The 21973-nt window shown below is 41.0% G+C and overlaps 2 protein-coding genes across 2 annotated transcripts; one reads left to right on the top strand and one right to left on the bottom strand.

The window, feature by feature from the left end:
* Window positions 1–991: 991 nt before the first annotated feature.
* LOC124178332 lies at window positions 992–7715 on the bottom strand. The gene is made up of 6 exons (XM_046561571.1): window positions 7621–7715; window positions 5010–7327; window positions 4071–4667; window positions 3760–3778; window positions 2390–2614; window positions 992–2298 (listed from the first exon to the last, which is right to left on the bottom strand). The coding sequence occupies exons 1-6, from the start codon at window positions 7633–7635 to the stop codon at window positions 1882–1884; spliced, it is 3591 nt and encodes a 1196-aa protein (XP_046417527.1). The 5' UTR covers window positions 7636–7715; the 3' UTR covers window positions 992–1881.
* Window positions 7716–8753: 1038 nt separating this feature from the next.
* On the top strand, window positions 8754–21914 carry LOC124177507 (organic cation transporter 1-like). Its single transcript, XM_046559926.1, has 10 exons — window positions 8754–9255; window positions 10906–12136; window positions 12793–13125; window positions 19649–19907; window positions 20022–20113; window positions 20231–20434; window positions 20521–20752; window positions 20874–21005; window positions 21076–21430; window positions 21501–21914. Exons 2-10 carry the CDS (start codon window positions 12011–12013, stop codon window positions 21700–21702), a joined length of 1935 nt encoding a protein of 644 aa, XP_046415882.1. The 5' UTR covers window positions 8754–9255; window positions 10906–12010; the 3' UTR covers window positions 21703–21914.
* The last annotated feature ends 59 nt before the right edge of the window (window positions 21915–21973 follow it).

The following is a 21973-nucleotide window of genomic DNA, read 5'->3' as shown; positions in this document are numbered from 1 at the left end:
CAATATTTCTTTAATTTCCTACTGCAGGATTTGTGCTGTTCTCCGAGTTTTCATGGATTATAATGTTCAATGTTTACTATTGTCATTTTTATTTTATAAAAGAGATATTGATTCATGTAGGTATTCGTCGGTGTTCAATTCGAATGTAGCCGATAATTTGCGGAACTAGCCGCGACAAGACGCCGGTCCAAATTATTACCTCGATCAATTCCTCAAACGATAACTAAATTTCTTCTGTAGGAAACGAAGGGGAAACCAATTGCATGGGAAATAACGACGATTTTTTTTCGGGGGATAGTCAGACCACGTTATTGCTTTGAAAATACTCTAGCCTAACCTCAGATTCAATCTAAAATCCCGGTAAGTTAACCAATATTCTGATGTAACTAATATTTGGATTCATGTATGGCAAATCACTGATCAGATCTAGTCAACCACTTATCACGAATGCATCCTCAGGCGATGAGTTTCGAGATTTTTAACAGACGTTCGATTCTCAGACTGTTAATCTGTGCCTGTTAACCGTTGCACGGTGATATGCTTCAACAATAAATAAAAAAGAATAATTGATAATTCAACCCGTTCAAAATGTTAATTGTGAATTCTCTGCAGGAAGGACAGCAAGTTTATTGACGCGCAGCCGTAAGTGTGGAAAACTGTAAATCAGGTCTTACCATCCATCTATGAAACGTGCTACCTTATCGACACTCGCTTGAAATCGTCGTTGGCCGCAGAACTGACGATGGGACTGTCATTTTTCCCGTCAAACGATAGCGAAATCGTTGAGCAGACTTCCCTTTAGAGTTTTGATTACTTGGTAAAAATGATGTGGACGACGCTGACTTTGGTCAGCCAGTTACCGAAAATTTCAACAAAAAATTTTATAAATACGAAGGGAAAGATAAGATCCTAGTTTAAAAATTAGCCTTGCAACTTTTCGTCGACTGTTGAATTTTATATCGTATACAAGAATAATTATACCCATATCGCGGAGTATTAAAAATGAACTTAATACTTTTTATTAAAATAAATGATACGTTTTACAATTTTTCAGATACACGTAATTAAAGTGCGATGCGTAATTTTGTACATGATAATAGTAGTTATAACTATACTTATAGCGTTATAATAGGGAATAAAATAAATCTCTGTAGAAATACTATATTTGTGACTTGGACACCGATGAGACATTCGGAACGATTCCAGTCACAAGTGGAATAATAGTTTAAGTAGAAAATAAGGATCTTACTTTATAAAGAATTTACTACAAGTGAGATGTAGGGCAATAAAAAGACTGCAACAAAATTGTGCGCTCTGAAAAATTCGATTACCGAACTAAACGCATATGATTTTCAAACAAAATACTCTTGCTGCATACTTAACCATTTCAGCATTATGTTGCTATGTGTCTATTAAGTGAAATCGGTATGCGATAAAAAAGAACTTATTGCCAAAAGGAAATTGAAGTTGGCAAAGCACAAATCAGAAGGATAAAACCAAATCTTGGTTTCATAAAATCAAAATTAGATTTTTTATTCTGAGACTACAGTCACATTTGAAATTTGATTCGCTGAATGATTTTGCTAAATTCACAACTAATATTTGTCTATAATTATTGTGACTGCGATGAAACATTAAAAACATATGTATTTTATTATGTGATTGGATCAAATCCCTCATAACTGTACTCAGTCTTTGATATCCAAAGAAACATAAATTGTATGCACATTTTGTGACAGCGTGCGCAAATATAATTGATTTATTATACCTGTCAATTACAGTGATTACGTAAATTGACAAAATAATGTTACATTATTTACAACAGCAAAGTGCTTTCACAAACCTGTGAATGATTACACAACCCAAATCACAATCAATGAATTAGGAATTATGAAGTATCTGATTAAACGCATTGAATGACGTTTCAAGATCGAAAAGGAGTTGTCGAACTTGGGTCTCTGATAGCTCGTCTGAGGCGGACATGCTGTTCAGAGTCTGCAGCCATCCGGAAACTTTCTGTTTTCCATCAAAGTCACTCGGTAATAGGCTGAGTCTATTCATAGTATCCATGAGATCCCTCAAGTCTGGAGTTAACTCATCCATAGCTTTAATTTCAAGACGAAGCTTGTCCATTAGGGTTATAAATAGCGACACAATATCCGCAATGCATTTCGAAGTGTTGCCTTTATCATCCTTTATCGTTATCGGACGGTCTTCCTTGATCCTCTCCAATGCTGCTGGGCAGTCGAGGCGAAAAGCTTTTACAAACACATCAATGGTTTTGAATTCGTTTTGTACCTGGTAATAAAATTTCAAAGTAAATCAATTGCATTATTTAAGCAGGTGCTAGAAAAATTTCTCCCAGTGACAAGACAAGCATATTATGCACCTGTTTGAAAGCCGCCCTATATTGAACAAGCAGTTTACTACAGGCAGCTGTGTATTCCTTCGGTGTAACGCAGTCTCTGATATAAGCCTTTTCCAAATGTTGCAGAGTATTCACCAGTGCAAATAAATCCGCTTGATTGTCGTGCTTTTCGCGCTCCCTAGCATTTTTGTACAATTTCACCTCCTCGTAGAGCTCTGGGCGATCTTGAGCAGCGGACATGGTTATCTGAAAAGAAAATGTGTCAATAATTGAAAACAAAGTAAGTTACTCCACTACTTGTACCAAAGAAGCTAAGTAATGCGGATGTGTAAATTCTTTGTTGTACTTGACTTCAAATTTAAAGGACAATTAAGAAATCCCATTGACTGCAGACTGGAATTAAGATTGACATCATCCCTAATTAAGTTGAATAATGTAACAAATGTTGATTGAGACAGCGCAAGACGGCCCTCAAGTTTTGTTTTATCCGTTACAAGCTGTGGTATTTATGACTTACACCGATTAAGAAAAATCGAAAAATTGATGTATCGTCTACAAGAAAAAAAGTACAATGCTTCTACAAAAAGAGAGAATTCTTTATACCTTCGTTTATTGGTGTACTCAGGTTAGGTTATATCAGACTAAGGTTAAGGTTAGGTAGTGCTTGGTACGATAATTTTGTCGTGAATCATCCCCAGCGTACTGGGAGAAAGTAGAATGCCAAACTAGTTAAGAAAATAACTGGTATTATGCGGTAATTTTCGAGCAATCGTGCAAACAAGATAAGTGCTTATCAATTTAATGGTAGAAGTGACATTGGTCGTACAATGTTATATACCTAGAAAATTACAACGTAGCCTTGTTGCTATCTATATTCATTCATATTATACAGCTCTACGTGAAGTATGATATTCAATATGTCGTGTACTTACCTTGCAACAATTATTATTGTACGTTGGCAGCCGATAAATCAAGGAAAGATAACGACAAAGACTGAATGTTCAAAAGGGCAAAACAAACGTCACTTCAACAGAACTACGGACGCACTGGGCAAACCCAACTCAACCCTGACTCGTCTGTAATCGCTGACATCTGCGCATGTGCGGTATATGAATGTATGTTTGGTTGCTCCGTGAAGGCGCAATGAATTCGCGTATATCCGGTTGCCGGATACAGGCGCGAAACTCTAATAGACACACTAGGGCGGTTCGGAAAAGGACTTCTTTTTTCAGTTCAGCCTTTTCGCTTGAGCTATTTTTGAGAAACAAAGTGCAAGAATCTTGGAAAAGAGCGAAATATAAAAAAGGGCCATTTTCTAAACCGCCCTAAGGCACACACATAAAATGAAAAACAGATATAAACAAAAATATAATTTATTTTTATAATCTCACGTACTGCATCGACTGAATGCTGTAACAAAATTGGCTCATGTCATACGATTACTCATATTATATGCGTTTGGCCAAAACACTTGTTCACTTATATTGACACAACTGATAAATCATTGAGATACGATACACATATAATTGATAGATCCGATAGGATCAAGGTACTTTTGTATGATAATTTAAAAGATGAATATTTAATTCTTAGAATATTTGGAAAAATAAAAACTTCCGAGAAAATTTCTATAGCTAAATAAACTATGTAAAAATAATAACGAAAAACAATCTGAAAATCACTGGACATACGTTTTTAAAACTATCCTTTGAAAATTTCACCCATCACGTCTATTCTCTGACTCGTGAATTTCACTAAACAAGAATCATCGATCTTCCCACTTTGTAAACAGGAACAATCATACTCGTAAATTACTTTAGTACATGTAAGTTCATGGCAGCATAACTCTGTATGCGAGTCTAGTTTAGACTTGACTTCAACAGGATTAGTCACAATCCTAAAATACAAAGCGTGTAATATTATATTCCCTTTCCGTGAGTTCCGGTTAAAAATTTCCCAGGGTAAGTGAACATTGAAAACAGACCCGGGCAGGAGTTTAACTGATCCCACAAAATCTGAATTTGTCATGACGACCAGATTTCTTGTTGTATTGTCCTTGTTTTCAGCACTCTCAATGGGTTTGTCGAAGCAACCATTCAACAAATTGTAAGAATCGTCAAGTACTGTACTATTATAAAAGTTTTTCCCGCACTCCACCCACGTTTCGATAACCTTCAGTGTTGTACAAGGCGCTGATGACTTCTGAAATGTTGAATCTTGAGACATTTGATGTCGCCATAGCCGAATGCAGGACACTTGCCCACTAATTAACTTCCGCAGTCTTGCGCTTAAACTTCCTCTGAAAGAAAGAGTAAATACAAAACCAAACTTATAATATTTATGCGAATATTGTATTCATGACTGTCTTCATAGCCACTTAAGGCTGAGAAGTACTTCTATAAACTCAAGCTATCATAAATCACCTTGATCAATTGCAAGAAAATATTGACAAAGAAATATCCTTGAAATAGTGAAGTCTTGAATTAAAGAGGTGGCACAGATGTTCTAATAGCTTTGTATTTGGCTCAGAATTAGTTGCGTTTGAAATGCTTCTGACTATTTTTAAATAAACACAACTGTGAATTCAGATTGATAATGCTATTAGAGGTTTTGAATTTGAGAAACTTAAACGTTGACTTACTTCTTTGGTCGGAACTTCTTTTTCTTTGCAGAATCTAGTAGCTCTGGAGCTGGGGCAGAAGACCCTTGAGATTGTGGGGGTGTAATCTCAGTGCTTATATCGATGACAGACGAACGTTCTTTTGGTGATGATGATTCAGAAATTTTCGAACATGTAGATACAGTTTTCATTAACAATGCAGCCGTCAGGGTACTACATTTTGCTTGTTGTAGATAATCCTGAGTTATGGGTTCTTCGATGATATCGCTGACAGTTTTGTCACTCTCAGATTCTTGTGCTGAACCTATTCTTACCTGTTCAACATCAGGACTGACTTCACCATTCTCACTACAGGTGTCGTAGTCGATACGCTCTGTATCTGTGACAAACTTTTCCTTCTTTGGACTGAGTTCTGAATCAAGAATCAAGAATTTGTTTTCATGTGTGGATTGGTCGTTGTTTGAATGTCGCATGATCATTTTTCCCCACATTGGGCGTGGAGAGGATGGCTCTGTATCTTGAATAACGCTGCCAGATAATTGTTCTTTAACTGTATTCAATTGAGTATGTTCTTCTTCTATTTTTATCACTGGTGCAGCAACTGAAGATAGGGAAAGTTCATCTTTTCCTTCCAGTGGATAAGGTAAGATATAATTAGATGATTCTGGTTCACTAAAAATGTCCTCCTCATCACTAGATTGCATTTTAAGTGGATCAATTTGGTTGTCATTTTGACAAGAAAATAAATTTCTCTCCTCGTCAAATGTCGATACCCCCCGGTGTTGGGTATGAATAGAAACTGTTGATATTGGCTTCGGACTTGTCGTACTCAGCTCGTCACCAAAGAGATCCTGGCTTGATATGGCACTAACGCACTTGATCAGCGCTCGATTAACTTCAGAGATAGGAACTACTCTTGAATTCAAAAGATTCTCAATGCCAAGATGAGTTGTGGCGCCTTCAACAGCTGATGCAAAGGCTGGAGCTGAAAGTTCTTCATTGTTCATTTCGTCTATAGAAGGTAAGCAAATAAACTCTACCTCTTGCGGTACCGATTCCACATCCTTGCCGTTAGAAGTTGACAGCAGATTTCGTTCTTTCTGAAAGACAGTTATAGGGGTTTCAGCAATTTTCTCCTCCCTGAAGATATCCTGACTCAATATGTTATTGTAGTCTATAGTTAATGTGTTGTCTAATTTAGAAGAAGAAACAGCTAACTCTTTTAGTCTCTCATGCTGCTTGAAGTCTTTCTGGTGTGATGGAACAAAAGATAAAAGGTTTTCATTCCGTTTTGTTGAGGTGAGAGATAGGGAAATAACTTCGATGCTACTATCATGTCTTGATTCTAAATTGCAGTCTACACGAGGAGGAAAAAAATGTTCTTTTGCCTGGTTTACAATTGAATGTTCTATATGTTTTCTAGTTCGATCCCGCTTAGCGCAGAAGTCATGGCTCAATTCTAAACTATTTGTTGTGGAAGACGCTTCTAACGCTTGAGTAGTAGAGACCAGTGTCAAATCTGTTGTAACTGCACAGACTTTTTCTTTCTGAGGTAAGTACAAATTTCTAGATGAATTATCGTTTGGTTTCTGAAGCGTTTCTAATATAACTCGGCGCTTTTTCCTTTTCAAAGACGAGTTTCTTCGTAATATGGGAGACTTTTTAGGAGCAAACGAAGAGTTTGGAGACGAGCAGTCGATTTCATCGAACTTCCGTTTGTTCAGTTTACCAAATCTGCGTCTTCTGCTAGCCCTGCTATACTTAGACTTGCTGATAATTGGAGATTTTAGCAAATTTGGGCTAGAATCATTGACTGTTTCGGATCTGGTGCTAGCTTTGCTATCTCTGGCAAACTTGGACTTAGCAAAAATTGGAGACTTTGTCAAATCTGGTATAGAATCATCATTGACTGTTTCGGATCTATTACCGGCTACCGAGGTATGCCTAATAATCTTTTTGTGACATTTAAACACAGGGGATTTTTCGAGATCTGGAGGCTCGCTGGGCGTTGACAATGCACTGTCGTTTTTCCATTGAGTTTCATCGACTAATACAGGAGGTGACGGTGTACAGCTAGGATCACTCTCTGGTATCGACGGTGTATAGTTCCCCCTTGCTATCCATTGAGAGACTAATTCTGTCTTCTCTATCTGCTCGATATTTGCCAAGGCAACATCCATGGCCACGACACCTTTGTAAGAGGACATCGCATTGTCGAACTTCAGCTGTCTTTTTCCTCTGACCGGCCTTGCGACTGAGTCGTCGAATTTTCTTAACAACGAAACATCATTTTCCACTGTTCTTGAGGACGGAAACTCCTTTGCGCATTTAAACCATGTCTGTAAATATAAAAAATGAGAAAAAAGAACTGACGCAAAAAGTTTCCGACGATTTAATGCCCGGTGTACTCGTCATACGAAAAAAATGTTCCCATATTTTCATTCATGGTATAAAGAAAAAAGAAACAAAACAATGTGCACGTTCAAATTGAGCCATATTGAAACAAACGTCACCGTCGTGATTGAACCTTTGCTTTTGAACTTTTCATTTTGTTAACAATGATCGAAATATAGCGAACCAAGTGATCTTCCGATCGCTTGAAGTTGTTCAATATCTTTATTGTCTTACTCACATCGTCGATGTTCATTTTTCCAGTTGAATTGAAACATGGGAACGTCAACAGTTGACTACGAAGTAAACAGCACGTGGACCAGCCAGCCTTTTTCCCGCGGCCATCTTGCTGTTTGTGGTGCCGCGGCTGCGTTGCCATGGTAACGATACGTCGTTTGAACGGTTCGAACACTAGCGGGCGAACGACACCGTCGCCGATCTGCTACATCCTCGATTTTATTAATCGGGAGGAAGAAGAGATTTCCAAGGTGGGTGGCGCACGGGTTCAAGAATAGAACCCGATAGTCATGGAAAGGAAAAGAAGAGGAAGAAGAAGACATCCGAAGCTTATAGAAAATGGACCAGCGATTTTAATCTCTGTCACCAAAATCCAGAAGCTTCGCAAGCGTGCTTTTAAACGTTTCGCATTTCAAGAGAAATCGTACACGCGCAGGCTGCATAAATTCGACTCTGAAAATCGAGATTTGTCGACCTGACATGCTTCTCTGAACACATACGTGGACACGGTCTTTTGGTTTGACTGGGCGAACTTGTGGTCTGGAAAACTAAATTGCTGAACATCAGAGCACTGACCACCCTTGCTTGTAGCGCTCGTTAGACTCGATAATATAGAGCATAATACCTCAGGTGTAAATAATCAAATTGTGATATCCAGGGTTGGAAATGGTGGAGTACAAGAATACCTGGTCGAATTACTCACGTCCTTGAGTCCGGAGCACGTGTCTTTAACGCCAACGGTTTTCCGACAAGCCTGTCCTGCCCGTGGCGTGTATACGGAGATGATGCGCCATAGGTGGATGGAGTTTCGGGTGGATTGCGGATAGAAAATAAATCGGCAAACTTGAAGCATGCCGACCGGCAATTACCGAGCAAGTGTCGAGGAACCCCTTTTATATTAATAGTCACTCTATAGCATGACGGGGGAGTGACGAGGAGCGAGGGATCGTGGGGGCAGGCGGGGGTCCTCAAAATGATAGATAGATGAACACATAAACGCGTATACAGAGAAGAGATGAGATGGTGACGGTGGTGGAGGTGGAGCTGGATGATGCGGTGGAGGAGGTGGAAGGACGGGATACTGGATCGACGAGGCCCCCAGCTCTGCAGTAGTTTCAGATTCAGTTCGCGATGGAGACTACAGACCACATTATCTAGAGGTGATCTCTACCCGTAAGCCGCGACGCATTAAACAGATCCGTGGTTAACCGATAGCCCCGCGTCCACGGTGCGCGAGAAATTTTTCAAAAATATAAAGTGCGCGGCAAATTCATCCCTGCAACATACAACCGCTGCACACTGAGCGTTCGCTCCTCTCCGCGTTGTGCGGACAACAGTGTGAAAGACCGCGGCACGCTCTCCGGTACTTCCTGTGTAGCCGCAGAAGTCTGCAGTACCGATTCCTTCCCGCGCATCTCGTATATTTGAATGTTATACCTTGCCCTTTCATTACACTAAAATCGGATGAGATGAGCTCGGTCGACGGTAGGCGACGCGGTATTGCAGTCCGGATGCTGGTCAATTCGATCGTTTCATTTACTCATTGATCGGACGTGATTGGCTGATTTGCCCGGAGGCTTCGCAAGATATTACAACCAAATTCAATCAGCTGTAAAACTCACTCCTACTTGCCCTATAGGTATATCTATAACTATCGATCGCCATTAACACAGATGCACACTTCACCCCCTGATATACGAAAATATACTCACATCGTCCAACTTACTTTGTGGAAAAATCTCAGATCATCAAGCTCGATCATGCGTCACAGCAAATCGATGCGCAAAGACTGAATATTATAAAAAAAACCAGTTTCTCGACAAAAATGGAACTCCAGTTCTGAGTTATATACAGCGTAAAATTGAAAAAGAACAGTCGAGCCCCTGGCCGATTCCTTCTCACTAAAATTGAACTGAAGTTATGCTTAGATTTCACGGTGTAGTTAAGAATTTTTTACACTGTATTTTTACTGTAATTGCATTAAAACAATATCAAAGTTCCATCGGAAAATCAAAATCACTGAAATCAAATTTTTCTATGTATAATGAAAAGTATATGTTCATTTTTAATTACTCTTTATTGATAATTTAAAGCAATATGAAAAAAAAAAAACGATAAGACTTCAACTTAGGCTCCCAGCTTGCCAGTCGCCGACCTTACCCACTGCACCACGCTCCCTTACTCGCCAGGTAACAAATGTCAGAGGTGTATTTAATGCGAAAGAGGGTCTACCGAATTTTTTTTTTTTCAAAACTAAAGCTTTTCAAATAAGAGTGGATTTTTCGGTTGTAAATTAAATAAAGCCACGGTGAAAAAATTTCACAACTACAGCGAAGAATTGATTGGATTTTAAGTGGATTACCTGGAATGTCACTCCAATATCACTGACTTTAAAATCCGCTGAAAACACACTCTAATGACACCGAATGCGCCAAGGGCACTCGTCCATAGATTAACTAGGATTCCGTATCAATTTACGACGCAAGTATAAGATTTGAATGATGTTTATAAAGAAAATATAAGGTTCATGATAATTTCCTGAAGGTGAACAGAAGGAAAAAGACAAAATCGTAATTTCAGCTATTTTTGTACAAATCTAAGAGAGGACATTTGCTTTCTCTGTATGTGATAAGTAATTTGGTACATATTTAAACAAGCGAACATTGAGTTTCAACTTTGACTGAAGGAAACATCAGTATCAACTGTAAACATATCTTACCACAATCTATTTGATTGGGTCTTGCTATTATTTGAGCCTGCAAGCAGGTACTTTTACCGTTTTATTGTAGGAAGCAAAACCGTCTGATCCATTTTACAGATAAACATATTTATCTTGGAGATAAAATTAAGTCCGTGTATCAAATTTCACACACGAAGCACCTACAGAGAGAAAGAGAGTGCAAGAGAGAGAGAGGTACGAAATAGCTGCATAAAAACTGCTGTACTTCGAAATAAATCAGCAGATACCTTTGGCGTTTCGCGGTGATCGTTTCATCATTCGATAATCATGCGCACGTATTCCCGCCAAGGGCTTCGATGAGCTTTTGTGCGAAAATGTGCACGCGTGGTAACTGACTGCGTGCAGTGCAGATAGAGACAGACGATCCCACTTAACGCTAGACTATACCTGCCAATCATAACGCGTTAAGGAGTACCTATCATAATGTGCCGTATTACGCACCGGAGTGTTTCATTGTATAACATCTAATTTAAAAGTCAACTCGCAACTATTCACACTACCCAGCAATTCGTTTATTTGTTTATTTTTGTTTATTTATTTTTTTTCAAGAGAGGAGCTTCAATCCGAAATTCGTCAGAGGTTACAACAGGGGCACGGAGATGGTGCGAGAAATTGGAAGAGATTCGTCAACCCTTCCTGGGAACGGTGACGCTTCGCAGCGCCGACTGGCTCGCTTCGGTTCTTACGTAATGAAATGACGTAAATGTGCAAATACCGACTCTTTGTGGAGGATAAATTGTGCAGTGTTCGACTTATGCATATCGGTTAAACCTAAAACAAAATAAAACGGAAAAACGAATCCGCTCACAGTCGACAACGTCGGAAATCGCATCAAGCCACGTCGCGCATCGACGGTTCTCCGTTATTGCCAGTAGAAGGACGAGGGTGAGAGGAAAGGGGATACGGACTGTGGTTTAATTTGACGTGAGAAGTGAAAAAAAAATAGAGATAAAAAATTCATAGTAGTTTATAGACTGGCTTTACGAAAGTTTCGTAAGTTTAAAACACTTTGCGGATGGAAAGCAAAGCTTAAAGCGAGCTGACGAATTACCAGAGCCAAACTAACACCGAAAATAAAACTATAGATGATACATGATACGGTGCAGAAAGTGCGCGTGTTGGGTGTAAAGTGCAGTCGTAATTTCGTGTCAAAAAGGTAAATTCTCTACTAAAACGAACCACTTGCAACAATATATGAACGTATAGAACAAATATAGCATAGTGTATTCAGTGGATCTAATTACTTTGAGTGAATAGTAGTTAATAAACAATAAAAATTATTCAAATATCGCGCAGCGTAATGTAATGTGATACTGAACGAAATTCTAATTTCTGAATATATAATATTTAAAATTAATCTAAATTGATAAAAAATTTTAGGTATACTTCACATACCTTTATGCATTTATCATTGAGGTTAAACGAGTACGAGTAGAAGAAACAACAGAGTATATAATAATTGCAAATTTATATCTGATCGGTTGATCAGTTAGTTAATTGACCAAATACAGTTAATAACAAAAGTGGTTGAAAAACTAAAATCGTATATACGCAGAGGGAAGAAGAGACGGACATGCGCGGCGGTCATGCGGGCTGAACCTAAGAAACAGCGTTCCCCTCTGCAGCACCCAAAAGTGATTCAAATCCTCGAAAGATGAGTACCATCGACTTCGATGACGTGCTCGTGCACGTGGGTGAGAAAGGACGGTACCAAAACATCATGTACTATCTTCTCTGCATACCAGCCACTCTGCCAGCCGCCTTCCTTGCCTTTTCGCAAGTAAGTAACGCGAAAGCTCTTTTCCGATACAGTAGCCGTAAAGCACGCCATTATGGTCTCGATTTCCTGAAATTACATGCTTTTGTCGCATACTTGTCGAGATTTCCAAATACCTAAAATCCATCAATTACTGATATGTGATATACTTGACGCTGTATTTTGACCGTACTTTTGAGACGTAAGATTGGTTGAATTCTTTGTTTTTTTTTTGTTGTTGCAGAAAATTTCACCTTGTTTTATTTATCGACAGTTTTTTTATTTTCGCTACAGCTACTGCTAAATTTTTCTTCACTTTCTACCGCACCAGTCTTATAATGTAAAAATGGAGCACTGAGTTCTGTAAATTGCTGAGAAAAGTGTAACAGGCAGGAAAAAGTGTTAAAAGATATTTGAACATAATCATTGACAAATACAATCGAATAAACAGGCTTAAGAAGTTCTTGAAAAGAATCTAACGCAAGCTATCGTACAGAAATCTGTCAGAAGTGCGACGTTCAACGAAATGCACGATACTCACGAAGCTTCGTGGTTGTCTTCGACAACGATTCATTGTTCCGTTTCACCTCGTTCGTTTGATTAACTAAAATTCAACAGTTTGCGGGAAAAACGACGGACAGAAGCTGATATGTGTTCCTTACGCTTCCTCGATTGTCTAGGTGTTCGTGAGCGCGTCGCCGGAGCATTGGTGCCGCATCCCGGAGCTGGAAAACTCGAATTTGACGCTGGACCAAAGGAAGGCATTGTCGTTACCCTACACCCCGAAGTCGGACGGCCGGCGCTCGTACTCTCGGTGTTACATGTACGACGTAAATTACACCGCCATTATCGAAGCCTGGTTGCACCAGGAGGCGGCCGCCAACTCATCGAGGACCTCGAGCAACGGCGCGCCCGGACTTCCACCGGTGGGTAGCACCGATTGGCCCATCAGTAAGTGCCAACACGGGTGGATATACGACAGGAAGGACTACGACAGTACCCTAGTCACAGAGGTAAACTATCTATTGTCTCTCCCTTACTTTATCGCTTGAGAGTTCATGTCTTGCACGCTCAGAAAGATGGGATAGATGCACCAGTTTTGGTCACGTTGGAGATAGTTGTGGCCAAAAATTCTGACGCTGTGAACACAAATGATACGCAGACGCTTTGATCTGTGTAAACAATCATTTTTAAGCAATAAAGTGTACTTACCGAGTGTTGAAGACTTGTGGCCAAAACTTGTTCAAAGTCGGATTTTAACCATGAATCGAGTCGTTCAATAGATTAAACGTCAAAAAATGGTCCATCTATTCGACTCTTGCTTGGAAAACAATCTTCCTCGCTATTTTGCCAACTAGTATAAACCATGTGCCATTAGGGTCTGAACCGTCCGTGTCATTATCATGCAGTTCCAGTCTTAACCAGCGCTGAGCATCATCATAGTCCAACTCCCAGCTAGGTTGGGGCAGGTTATATCAGGTTAGTTTTTGAGAAGGCGGTATTGATTTTGGGTTACAAATTTCGGAGGTATCGTCAGGCGAATCAGCATTTCATCATTGTCACTGGAATACTCGGATTCGACCCTTCAGACTTACAATCTCCATTGCGACACTTTAGAATCCCGATTTACCAGATCATTACTCGAGCATCTGATTTCACTGTGAAGTTGAGGAGATATCAATCTTCTTATCGATTTTCATGACATTGGTAAAGATAACGATAACTTTGAAATTCATAAGTGACTACGTAGTCGTTCCCCCTTCTTCGCTAAAGAGGCGCAACCGTTACGCGTGGAAAGGATGAACGAAGTGGGGTGGGTTTCGGTCGAAGGTCACGGTGACGAAGGTTGAGGTTGAGGTGGTTTCTCACAGAGTCTTGCAGCCGGTACCAGTGCTGGAGGGTACATGTATTGTGACACACAACGCGGTATGAAGGGGCGGCAGCAGCGGTTCCTGGTCGTTGCCCGGCATGAGCGTGCAAACGCATGCCAGCGTTGTCAGCATAGTTCGAATCGTGTGTACCGAACGTGAATTCCACGTGTGTAGATACAAGCTGAGTATTGCGAACGTGGATCAGCATAGTACGCGTGCATTTGTACTCGGCAGACATGTATGGATATAACGTACGCTGCAAATATGACAAGACCGAATTTGCATAATTAGGTCAGCTCATTTCTACATAAATTTCTGTGGACTCCGTGCAGCGACGCACGCGAGAAGCGTCGCTCTTTCTCGTCCTAATCACACGCTTCGAAGAACATGACTCCGAAGCTCCCGCCGAGCTTTCACACCTTTTATAAAATGCGGGTGCCGCAGCGGTTAGTGTAGTAGTTGTTTGTTAATTAAAAAATTGTATCCTCACATGCACTATGATACTCGAAAGTAGGGAACTCATTGCCAGAGTGTCCATTGAAATCTGTTAGACTAGTCAGCATTTCTCATCCCCATTGGTCTGTACCTGTCTCTGTTTGGCCACCGGCAAGTATGGCTGTAATAAAACTACTAGATTGCTATTTCACCGCAGAAATTGAAACTTCTCCGTGATAGTTACTTAAAAAGTAATTCCAGATTTGTTATTCGAAGAATGTAAAAAATGCGAGCCCTTAGAGTGTTTAAGACTGAAAAAAAAGGATCGATCGTGGTGTTAGTGAGATATTTGTTGAATCTTTTACGTTTTTTGTTTTAATCAATCGCTCGGTGAATGTATAAACTGTTTATAATAATTTGATATCATAGTCCACGGAAGCGAGTTAACACCTAAATGCGATCGGTGAATCGTTTTCACAATGAAGATTTTATCTTTCCGATATTTTATCCTGCCAATATCTTTGCCAAATCAGAAACGATTACGCCTGTGTCTTCAAAAAACAACATAGAGTTAAATAGATTGGTGAAAATTCTCTTTCAAGTCTTTACTTCTTGCTTGTTTCAATGTTTTTCACTTTCCTTCGTGATCCATCATGGTTATAGGTACATGCATGAGCGAAAATCGGGTTTGGCAAAAGGTGAAAGAGCGACTGATAGATTGCAGCTCTGGTGGCGTCAGCAATTGCCGTCCAATTTACCCCCGCTTCCTGTCACGTGACGCCAAACACGCATCCAAGCCTTCAACTAGCAAGCGGTGGTCGCTGAGCGGTTCCACTGGCTACGCGATTACTATTCTCACTCGCCCGATTTATTACCAGTGGCAAAGCCACCCGCGAGAGGATCCCAATCCCTCTCCACCCTCCCTCCTTTCCTTTCCCACACCCCTAATTTCCCTTCCACTCTTCGTCCACGGGGTGTTTCTCGATACTAAAAATTGAAAACAAAAAAAGTTTCTCGGCATCCTGTGCAGTCGAATATTCAAAAAAGTATCATTTTTCTTGTCATACGATGACAAGAAAACGTTTCTAATCATCCAAAGTCCGAAATTGATGTTCCGTGCATGCATTCTGGGTCTGACGAATTTAATGAATAAACTCGAAGTTTATTTTCTCATAATAGAACATTTATACCGTTCAATTGGTAGATAAATCATTTTTGTTTTTTATTGGTCTCTCCCAGATGGGAATATTTTTGATTTGTTTTTGAGCAACCCGCGACGCTCGTAAAGCAGCTACGATTGACCAGAACACTTTTGACGTCAATACATTTACGCAGCGCCATCTTTCGTATCGTGCTTTAGTCGATTCTACATAAGTTCTAGACAAGAACAATACATTTGGAGTGTAAAATTAATTAAAAATTTCTATTCCTGCCCACCGTCGATTACGAATAATTATCCTAAACTCAAACCACACTTGTCCTAATCCATATTTCCGCTAGATGGCGCCTTCCAGTATGTTGGATCTCGCTAAGAGTAGATGGCGCTGTGATCGTGTGTGTTTGTAAGACGTATATATGCACGTATGTATGCACATGTATCACACACTTCCGCGATTACTCACACAGAGACACGATGTGCGAGGTGCAACGTGGACATAAGGAAGAGTTGTCGGGTTAGTCGCATAAGATGCGCCAGGGAGTTTGCCGCAAGGACGGAACCGCGGAGTATGGTGTCGGGGTCTAACCGGAAACGGACGTTTCCTAAATTGTGATTGACCGATCGAGGCCAAACGGATATGGCTTCTCGACGCGTATAAACTGTTTACCGCGAATACTTGCGGTGTGGGAGAGCTCGAGGATATATTCATGCCCGTGTAACCACGCGTACCTACGCCACACTCATACACGATAACTTAGCTCTGCCCCGATACCACATCACACGCCTAATGCCAATGCTAATGCATAGAGGTGTGTATTTCATCGTGCACATGTTCGGTTTGCGCACATGGACACAACTTACGTCGGGCCATAGGCAAATACACCCATGATGACCACGACCTCCAGTAACGCGTATCGCATCATGGAAGTGTAGATGAAAAAGAACAGTTCGTTAGTCGGAAGTTCCTTTCGATCGTTCTTCCATTTTTTAAACATTTGCTCTGCCAAGTGGAAGGTCACTAGTAGCTCTTCTCCTTTTTCTCATTCGTGGATGCCAAGTCCCGGGCAAGAGATTTTCCCCGGACACTGCTCGAAAGACTAGACAAGAAACTCGACGACATTTCTGATGAAGAATTTCACAAAATTGAATTTAATGTTCCAAACTTTGTAAAGTGGGAACATGAACGTCATTGGTTAAAACCCACAATAGTACAGAGCTATCCGAGTGAAACAGTTTATTGAGTCAGAAGCGATTCGATGAATCCAAAGATTTCTGTGACATCGTTGAAGATTAAGAAATTTGGGAAAGGAAACAATGCGCGAAACAGACACTGATCTCACACCTCTTCTGTTATGTGCTCTAAGCTGGGGAGAAAATTAGACGATCAGCCACGTGCTGAACCGTCAGAGGCAGAAGACAACGACCGATGAGTTGGACATTCAAAGCAATTCTAAGAGCCCCCCCACAAGCCGTAAAACTGGGACTAATAAATTTCAACGCCGGAAGTACGACAACGTAACGTAGCCCACGTTCTTTGATTCAAGGCGTTTTAAGACGTTGTTTTCGTCCCTGGACCAGTACATTTTACAAATCCTTGACGATCATCTACTCTGCGACGTCGATACTCTGCGGGTGTAGGGCACATGCATATTTTTCATCTAAGGCTGGCATGAAATTAATGCAAATAGAACACTGAGAAGTTGGCATTGTTGAAAAAGCAATGTTCCAGTTCACCTCAAATTACACAGACTTTTGACACCAATTTGTGGTTAAATTTGAGCACATGGATGTTTGATATCAAATGAAATAAGCTCTGCTAAAACCGCTTATGAAACCCGTGAGACTTAAGCGACTCTGTAACAAATCGTTGTCCACATCATGTCGGAACGCCAGAGGTATAGCAATTTCGTTTACCATGTTTGTATTGGTAAAAGGTCTATTCCGAAATCTGCATTACGTTCACTGGCAGCCATATTGAAATCATTCATAGGAGTACAAGACAATTTATCATTCCAAGAAAAGTAAATGTTGGTAAAAAAAAAAAAGTATAAGAGCCATAAAGTCAAAGTCGAAACGAAAGATAGAAACTAGGCAATGAAAATGACAAAAGACAAAAAGTGGAATCATAGGAAAACGGAAATTCGATGGTAAACCCAGGGCGGATTCAAATCGCGAGACACAAACGACGGATGAACGCATGTGGACCGTCGGACGGATGAATGGATGGATGGATGGACGGACGGACGGACGGACGGATGGACGTACGAGTAGCGCGCAGCTTAATAGACCAAGCAGCCACGGGGGAGCACGCTCCTCCTGTCAGCCGAGGGTGATGGACACCTCTCCCTGTGGGAGCCACCCACACAAGCTAACGTCAACGACGACGACGACGACGACGACGACGGCGGCGGCAGCTCGGCTGCGACGACGCTGATGACGACAATGATACTTCCAGGTACGTGACGCGCGTGCAACTTACTGCCTCACGGACTTTATCGACTTCTGGACCTAACGACGAAGTCGACGATCAGGATTTTCACTCATCCTCCTTCTGCTAAGGTGTTGAAAACCTCGGTTGCGAATAAGACAGAAAAAGAGAAAATTTGGTGGCTTTGTCACAGCACTCATAATTTGGTGAATGTCTTGTGCTCATATTCTCGAAAGAAATTATAAAAGTTGGGGTAATATTCGACTCACCTAGTATGAGGCGCATGGAATAATCTTAAGGATTTTGATTGATGGTATAAAGTAATTGACCGATATAACTTGTCTGGTTACCAATGAATAATGATTGTAACTGTTGACAAAAGGCTCCAAGTAATTCGGATAATAGCCTCCGCGCAATTCGATGAGTTTATTAAAAACTGAATACAGAATTGGCCACCGTTACCAATCGTTGCAAAAAATCGTTTCAAAGTCGTCAATAATTTCTCACCGCCTCTATAAATAGCCTCACAACTATCATAAATCAATTTCATTTTCGTTTAATCCAATGGTTCTCAGGCAAAAAATCGACAAATCCCGGTCGAGGTGTGTTTTATGATCAGAACAAAAAACAAAACCGATACATATGTTTGAAAATTTGGAGATTAATCCGTTCATAGCTATTATCGTTTGTTGTCGCAGCCTACCATAAGTATACCTTACTATATCCGTAATGATTCACGTATGACGTAGGGTAATAGGTGTACGTGTACATTGTACATACACGTGTCTATAATGTGGAGGTTAAAACACGCTGAGAACGCTTTACATACGTTCAACTTTGCTCCGCCCGAGCAGAGATCACAACCAACTGGTGTGTGGGAGGCTGGAACCACGCGTTCACGCACGCCTGACCCTCAATCTCTCCTCCGACGATATCCTCCGGACATACACCGCAATCATCGTCAGTTCCTGCCAAACTTTAGATCTACCAGCTACCTATACCTTAATGATATACACGGTCACCGTGTACATGCAACACAATAATTACAAGCTCTAGCAGTGTTGTTTGCTCACACTGATCATGAGAGAAGAAAATGACGACGCATGGTTGTGTAGGCACTCAATTCTGATTTATGGTGCGACTTACTCAAAATATAGTACTTTTCACCCCTTATAGGTAAAAATCATTGTCAGGCTGACGTTTCTAATTACTTATGTTGACCTCAGATAATAGAATATGAATAATTTCCATCACATTTTTCTATCAATCCGTTCTTTTTACACTGCGCAATACCGAATACACAGAATTTCTGGCTAATGGGGTTCAGGATAAAATGACAGAAGGTTACTGTGGTCTTGCGAAAGTTGAGTCAGCTACTTGGTAGTCGTCGGTGAATTTCAGCTGCTTAAAGGTCTCAACAGGAAGTGTGGTGAAAAATAAATTAAAGCAGCGTAGGTGTACTGAGAAACGTGATGCATTTCTCTATAGCAACAATTAGGAGCTACTTACCTCCGGTGGCAATTGTTGTGTCACGTCGCGGTTTCTCTGCGAGATGAGTAAGAATGAATCCTGTATAGGGTGCAGATTCCATGTTTGATTTGGATGAAATTTTTTTATCGAATATACCGTATATGTTCACATAGCTAGACCTGGTATGCGACAACGGCTGGTGGCCCTCAACGTCCACAACGTTTTTCTACGTTGGAAGCCTATTTGGGAATGTCGTTTTTGGATGGATCGCGGACAAGTGGGGTCGACGAACAGCCTTCTTTGCCATACTTTTTCTCGAGGTGATAATATCCATCGCAACGAGCTTCAGCCCTAACTACGTCATTTACACAGCCTTGAGGACCGTCAATGGCCTCTTTTTTCCAGCTATTTACCAAATACCATTTATTCTAGGTACGTTATTCTGTTGATTACTTTAATTCTGCGACCTTTTTATCGATTTCATGAGTTTTTTTTCTCAAGATAGAAAATGTGCAATTCTTAAAAAAAGATAAATTTCGATTTCAGCCCTTGAATTAATGGGACCAAGATACAGAACCTTTGCTGGGATGGTAATCTGCATGTTCTTCGCAACGGCGATGTCTTTGCTGGCCTTGCTTGTGAGTATGAATACCTTTCTTATCGATTGGTCAATAGTTAATACTCTGAAAAAGGAATACTGGAATTAGATATGAGGGTCAATTGATTGAATTAGTAAACTTCCGAGTATTCTCTAGGGTTACCTCCTGAGGCATTGGTACGCTTTGTCTCTGGCCACTTCGGTTCCCTTCGTCCTCCTCTTCAGCTACTACTGGATAATCCCAGAGTCCCCGCGCTGGCTGCTGAGCAAAAATCGTATCGATGAAGCAGAGGTAATAGTTCAACGGATGGCCAAGGTCAACGGAAAGACAGTCCCGTCAAATTTCCTGAGAAAGATGGAGGTGAGAGTCGACGAAAACCTTACCATGCTCGGGATATGAAGACAATTCGTGCTGATCTTAATCTCCTAAATTTCAATGTGTTCCAGATGGATATATTGAAAAAGCAGGGTATATCCTGCAACGGAAGGAACTTCGGCGGTGCGGAAAACAGACCACCGCCACCTTCCGCGACTCCGATGGATTTGATCAGAAATCCAAACATAAGAAAAAAGTTCTTCATCCTCGCTTTCGACTGGGTGGCGAACGCCGTCGTCTACAACGGCCTCTCGTACAACACTACCAACCTAGGGGTATCTGACTATTTGGCCTTTTTTATCGGTAGGTCAGATTTATTTTAAATAGACTTGGGTTTACCAAGCGAATATCCTATACGAGTAGTTGCATTTGAATGAACTTGTTTGGGTGTACTTGAATAAATATTGTGAATTAATTTCCTCAGGAGGCATTGTCGAGATACCATCATACGTCATTACCTGGTACGCAATGGACAGGTTAGGCAGACGCTGGGTTCTCTGCTTGACGATGCTACTCGGAGGCGTCGCATGTGTGTCCTGCATGTTCGTCCCGGAAGGTAAGGAACTTTAAAATTTCTCGACGAACAGGGTGACTGGAAATGTCAAACTTTACCAAATTATTCTCAGACGCCGTCTGGGTAACCGTGTCTTTGGCGATGGTCGGAAAATTTGGAATAGCCGCGTCCTTCGCAGTCTTCTACGTATTCGTGGGGGAGCTTTTACCAACGGTACTGAGATCGCAGGCAATGGGAATCGCATCGTTCATCGCCGGGATCGGCCTGCTAACTTTTCCTTACATAGTACACTTGGCGGTCTACTCAAGAGTGCTACCGCTGATAGTGATGGGCTCTTTGAGTGTCGCCGGAGCTCTGACCTCAGTTTTCCTCCCAGAGACCCTCAACATTCATTTACCGCAAACGATCGAAGAGGGAGAGCTATTTGGCGCAGATTTCAAGCTCTGGTCTTGCCCGACGAGTGCATCGTAAGCTCGAAATCCGTTTCTATTGGTCCTGCTCTTTTCGATGAGTTACATAGTGACTTTCAAATTTTAGAAAAAAAACCGAAACCGACAAAACAACGGAAGTGCCAGTGAGGTACTTGGTGAACGGCCGACCGGGCAGTCAGACGACAGGCGACGTTCAGGATATTCCCGATGCTGCCAGGATCACTCTACCACTTCCCGAGGGCAATTTGGAGAATGCGGAATCTCGAGAATCTGGAACAGACTTAACCTGGGGCGACGAAAAGGTCTGAGCACTAGGTTCTCGCGCAGAATTCCTGTGCTAAGGACCCAGCAGCTTGCACTTCGAGATTCAACTCAGCGGAATGAAGAAAGTGGTCAAAAAAATGACCCGGTTTCCCGACAGATAACTTGTAACGACTTTGTATTATATCGCTGTAGGCACACATTGTATTTATTTTTCCATTTAATATATCGTCTTTCGTTTCTAAGAAACACTTCTGTCATGTCGATAAGCAAGTATGTGAATTACGTATAATCTGCGCACAATCCAAAGCCTTTCCC

Source organism: Neodiprion fabricii, chromosome 3 (assembly GCF_021155785.1).
Source record: "Neodiprion fabricii isolate iyNeoFabr1 chromosome 3, iyNeoFabr1.1, whole genome shotgun sequence".
NCBI classification, from domain to species: Eukaryota; Metazoa; Arthropoda; class Insecta; order Hymenoptera; family Diprionidae; genus Neodiprion; species Neodiprion fabricii.
The sequence above is the reverse complement of the archived record's forward strand: the minus strand, read 5'-3'. Positions and strand labels throughout refer to the sequence as shown.

What these genes read in the sequence shown, in the direction of transcription:
- LOC124178332 (XM_046561571.1), bottom strand. An exon ending in AAGAAGTTCCGACCAAAGAA is followed by an intron (nt 4,668 to 5,009) that starts GTAAGTCAACGT and finishes TCTTTCTTTCAG; the next exon opens with AGGAAGTTTAAGCGCAAGAC. An exon ending in ATAGGGCGGCTTTCAAACAG is followed by an intron (nt 2,299 to 2,389) that starts GTGCATAATATG and finishes TTTTATTACCAG; the next exon opens with GTACAAAACGAATTCAAAAC.
- LOC124177507 (XM_046559926.1), top strand. Translation starts at nt 12,011, where the DNA reads ATGAGTACCATCGACTTCGATGACGTGCTCGTGCACGTGGGTGAGAAA. An exon ending in ACAGTACCCTAGTCACAGAG is followed by an intron (nt 13,126 to 19,648) that starts GTAAACTATCTA and finishes ATGTTCACATAG; the next exon opens with CTAGACCTGGTATGCGACAA. An exon ending in CCAAATACCATTTATTCTAG is followed by an intron (nt 19,908 to 20,021) that starts GTACGTTATTCT and finishes TTTCGATTTCAG; the next exon opens with CCCTTGAATTAATGGGACCA.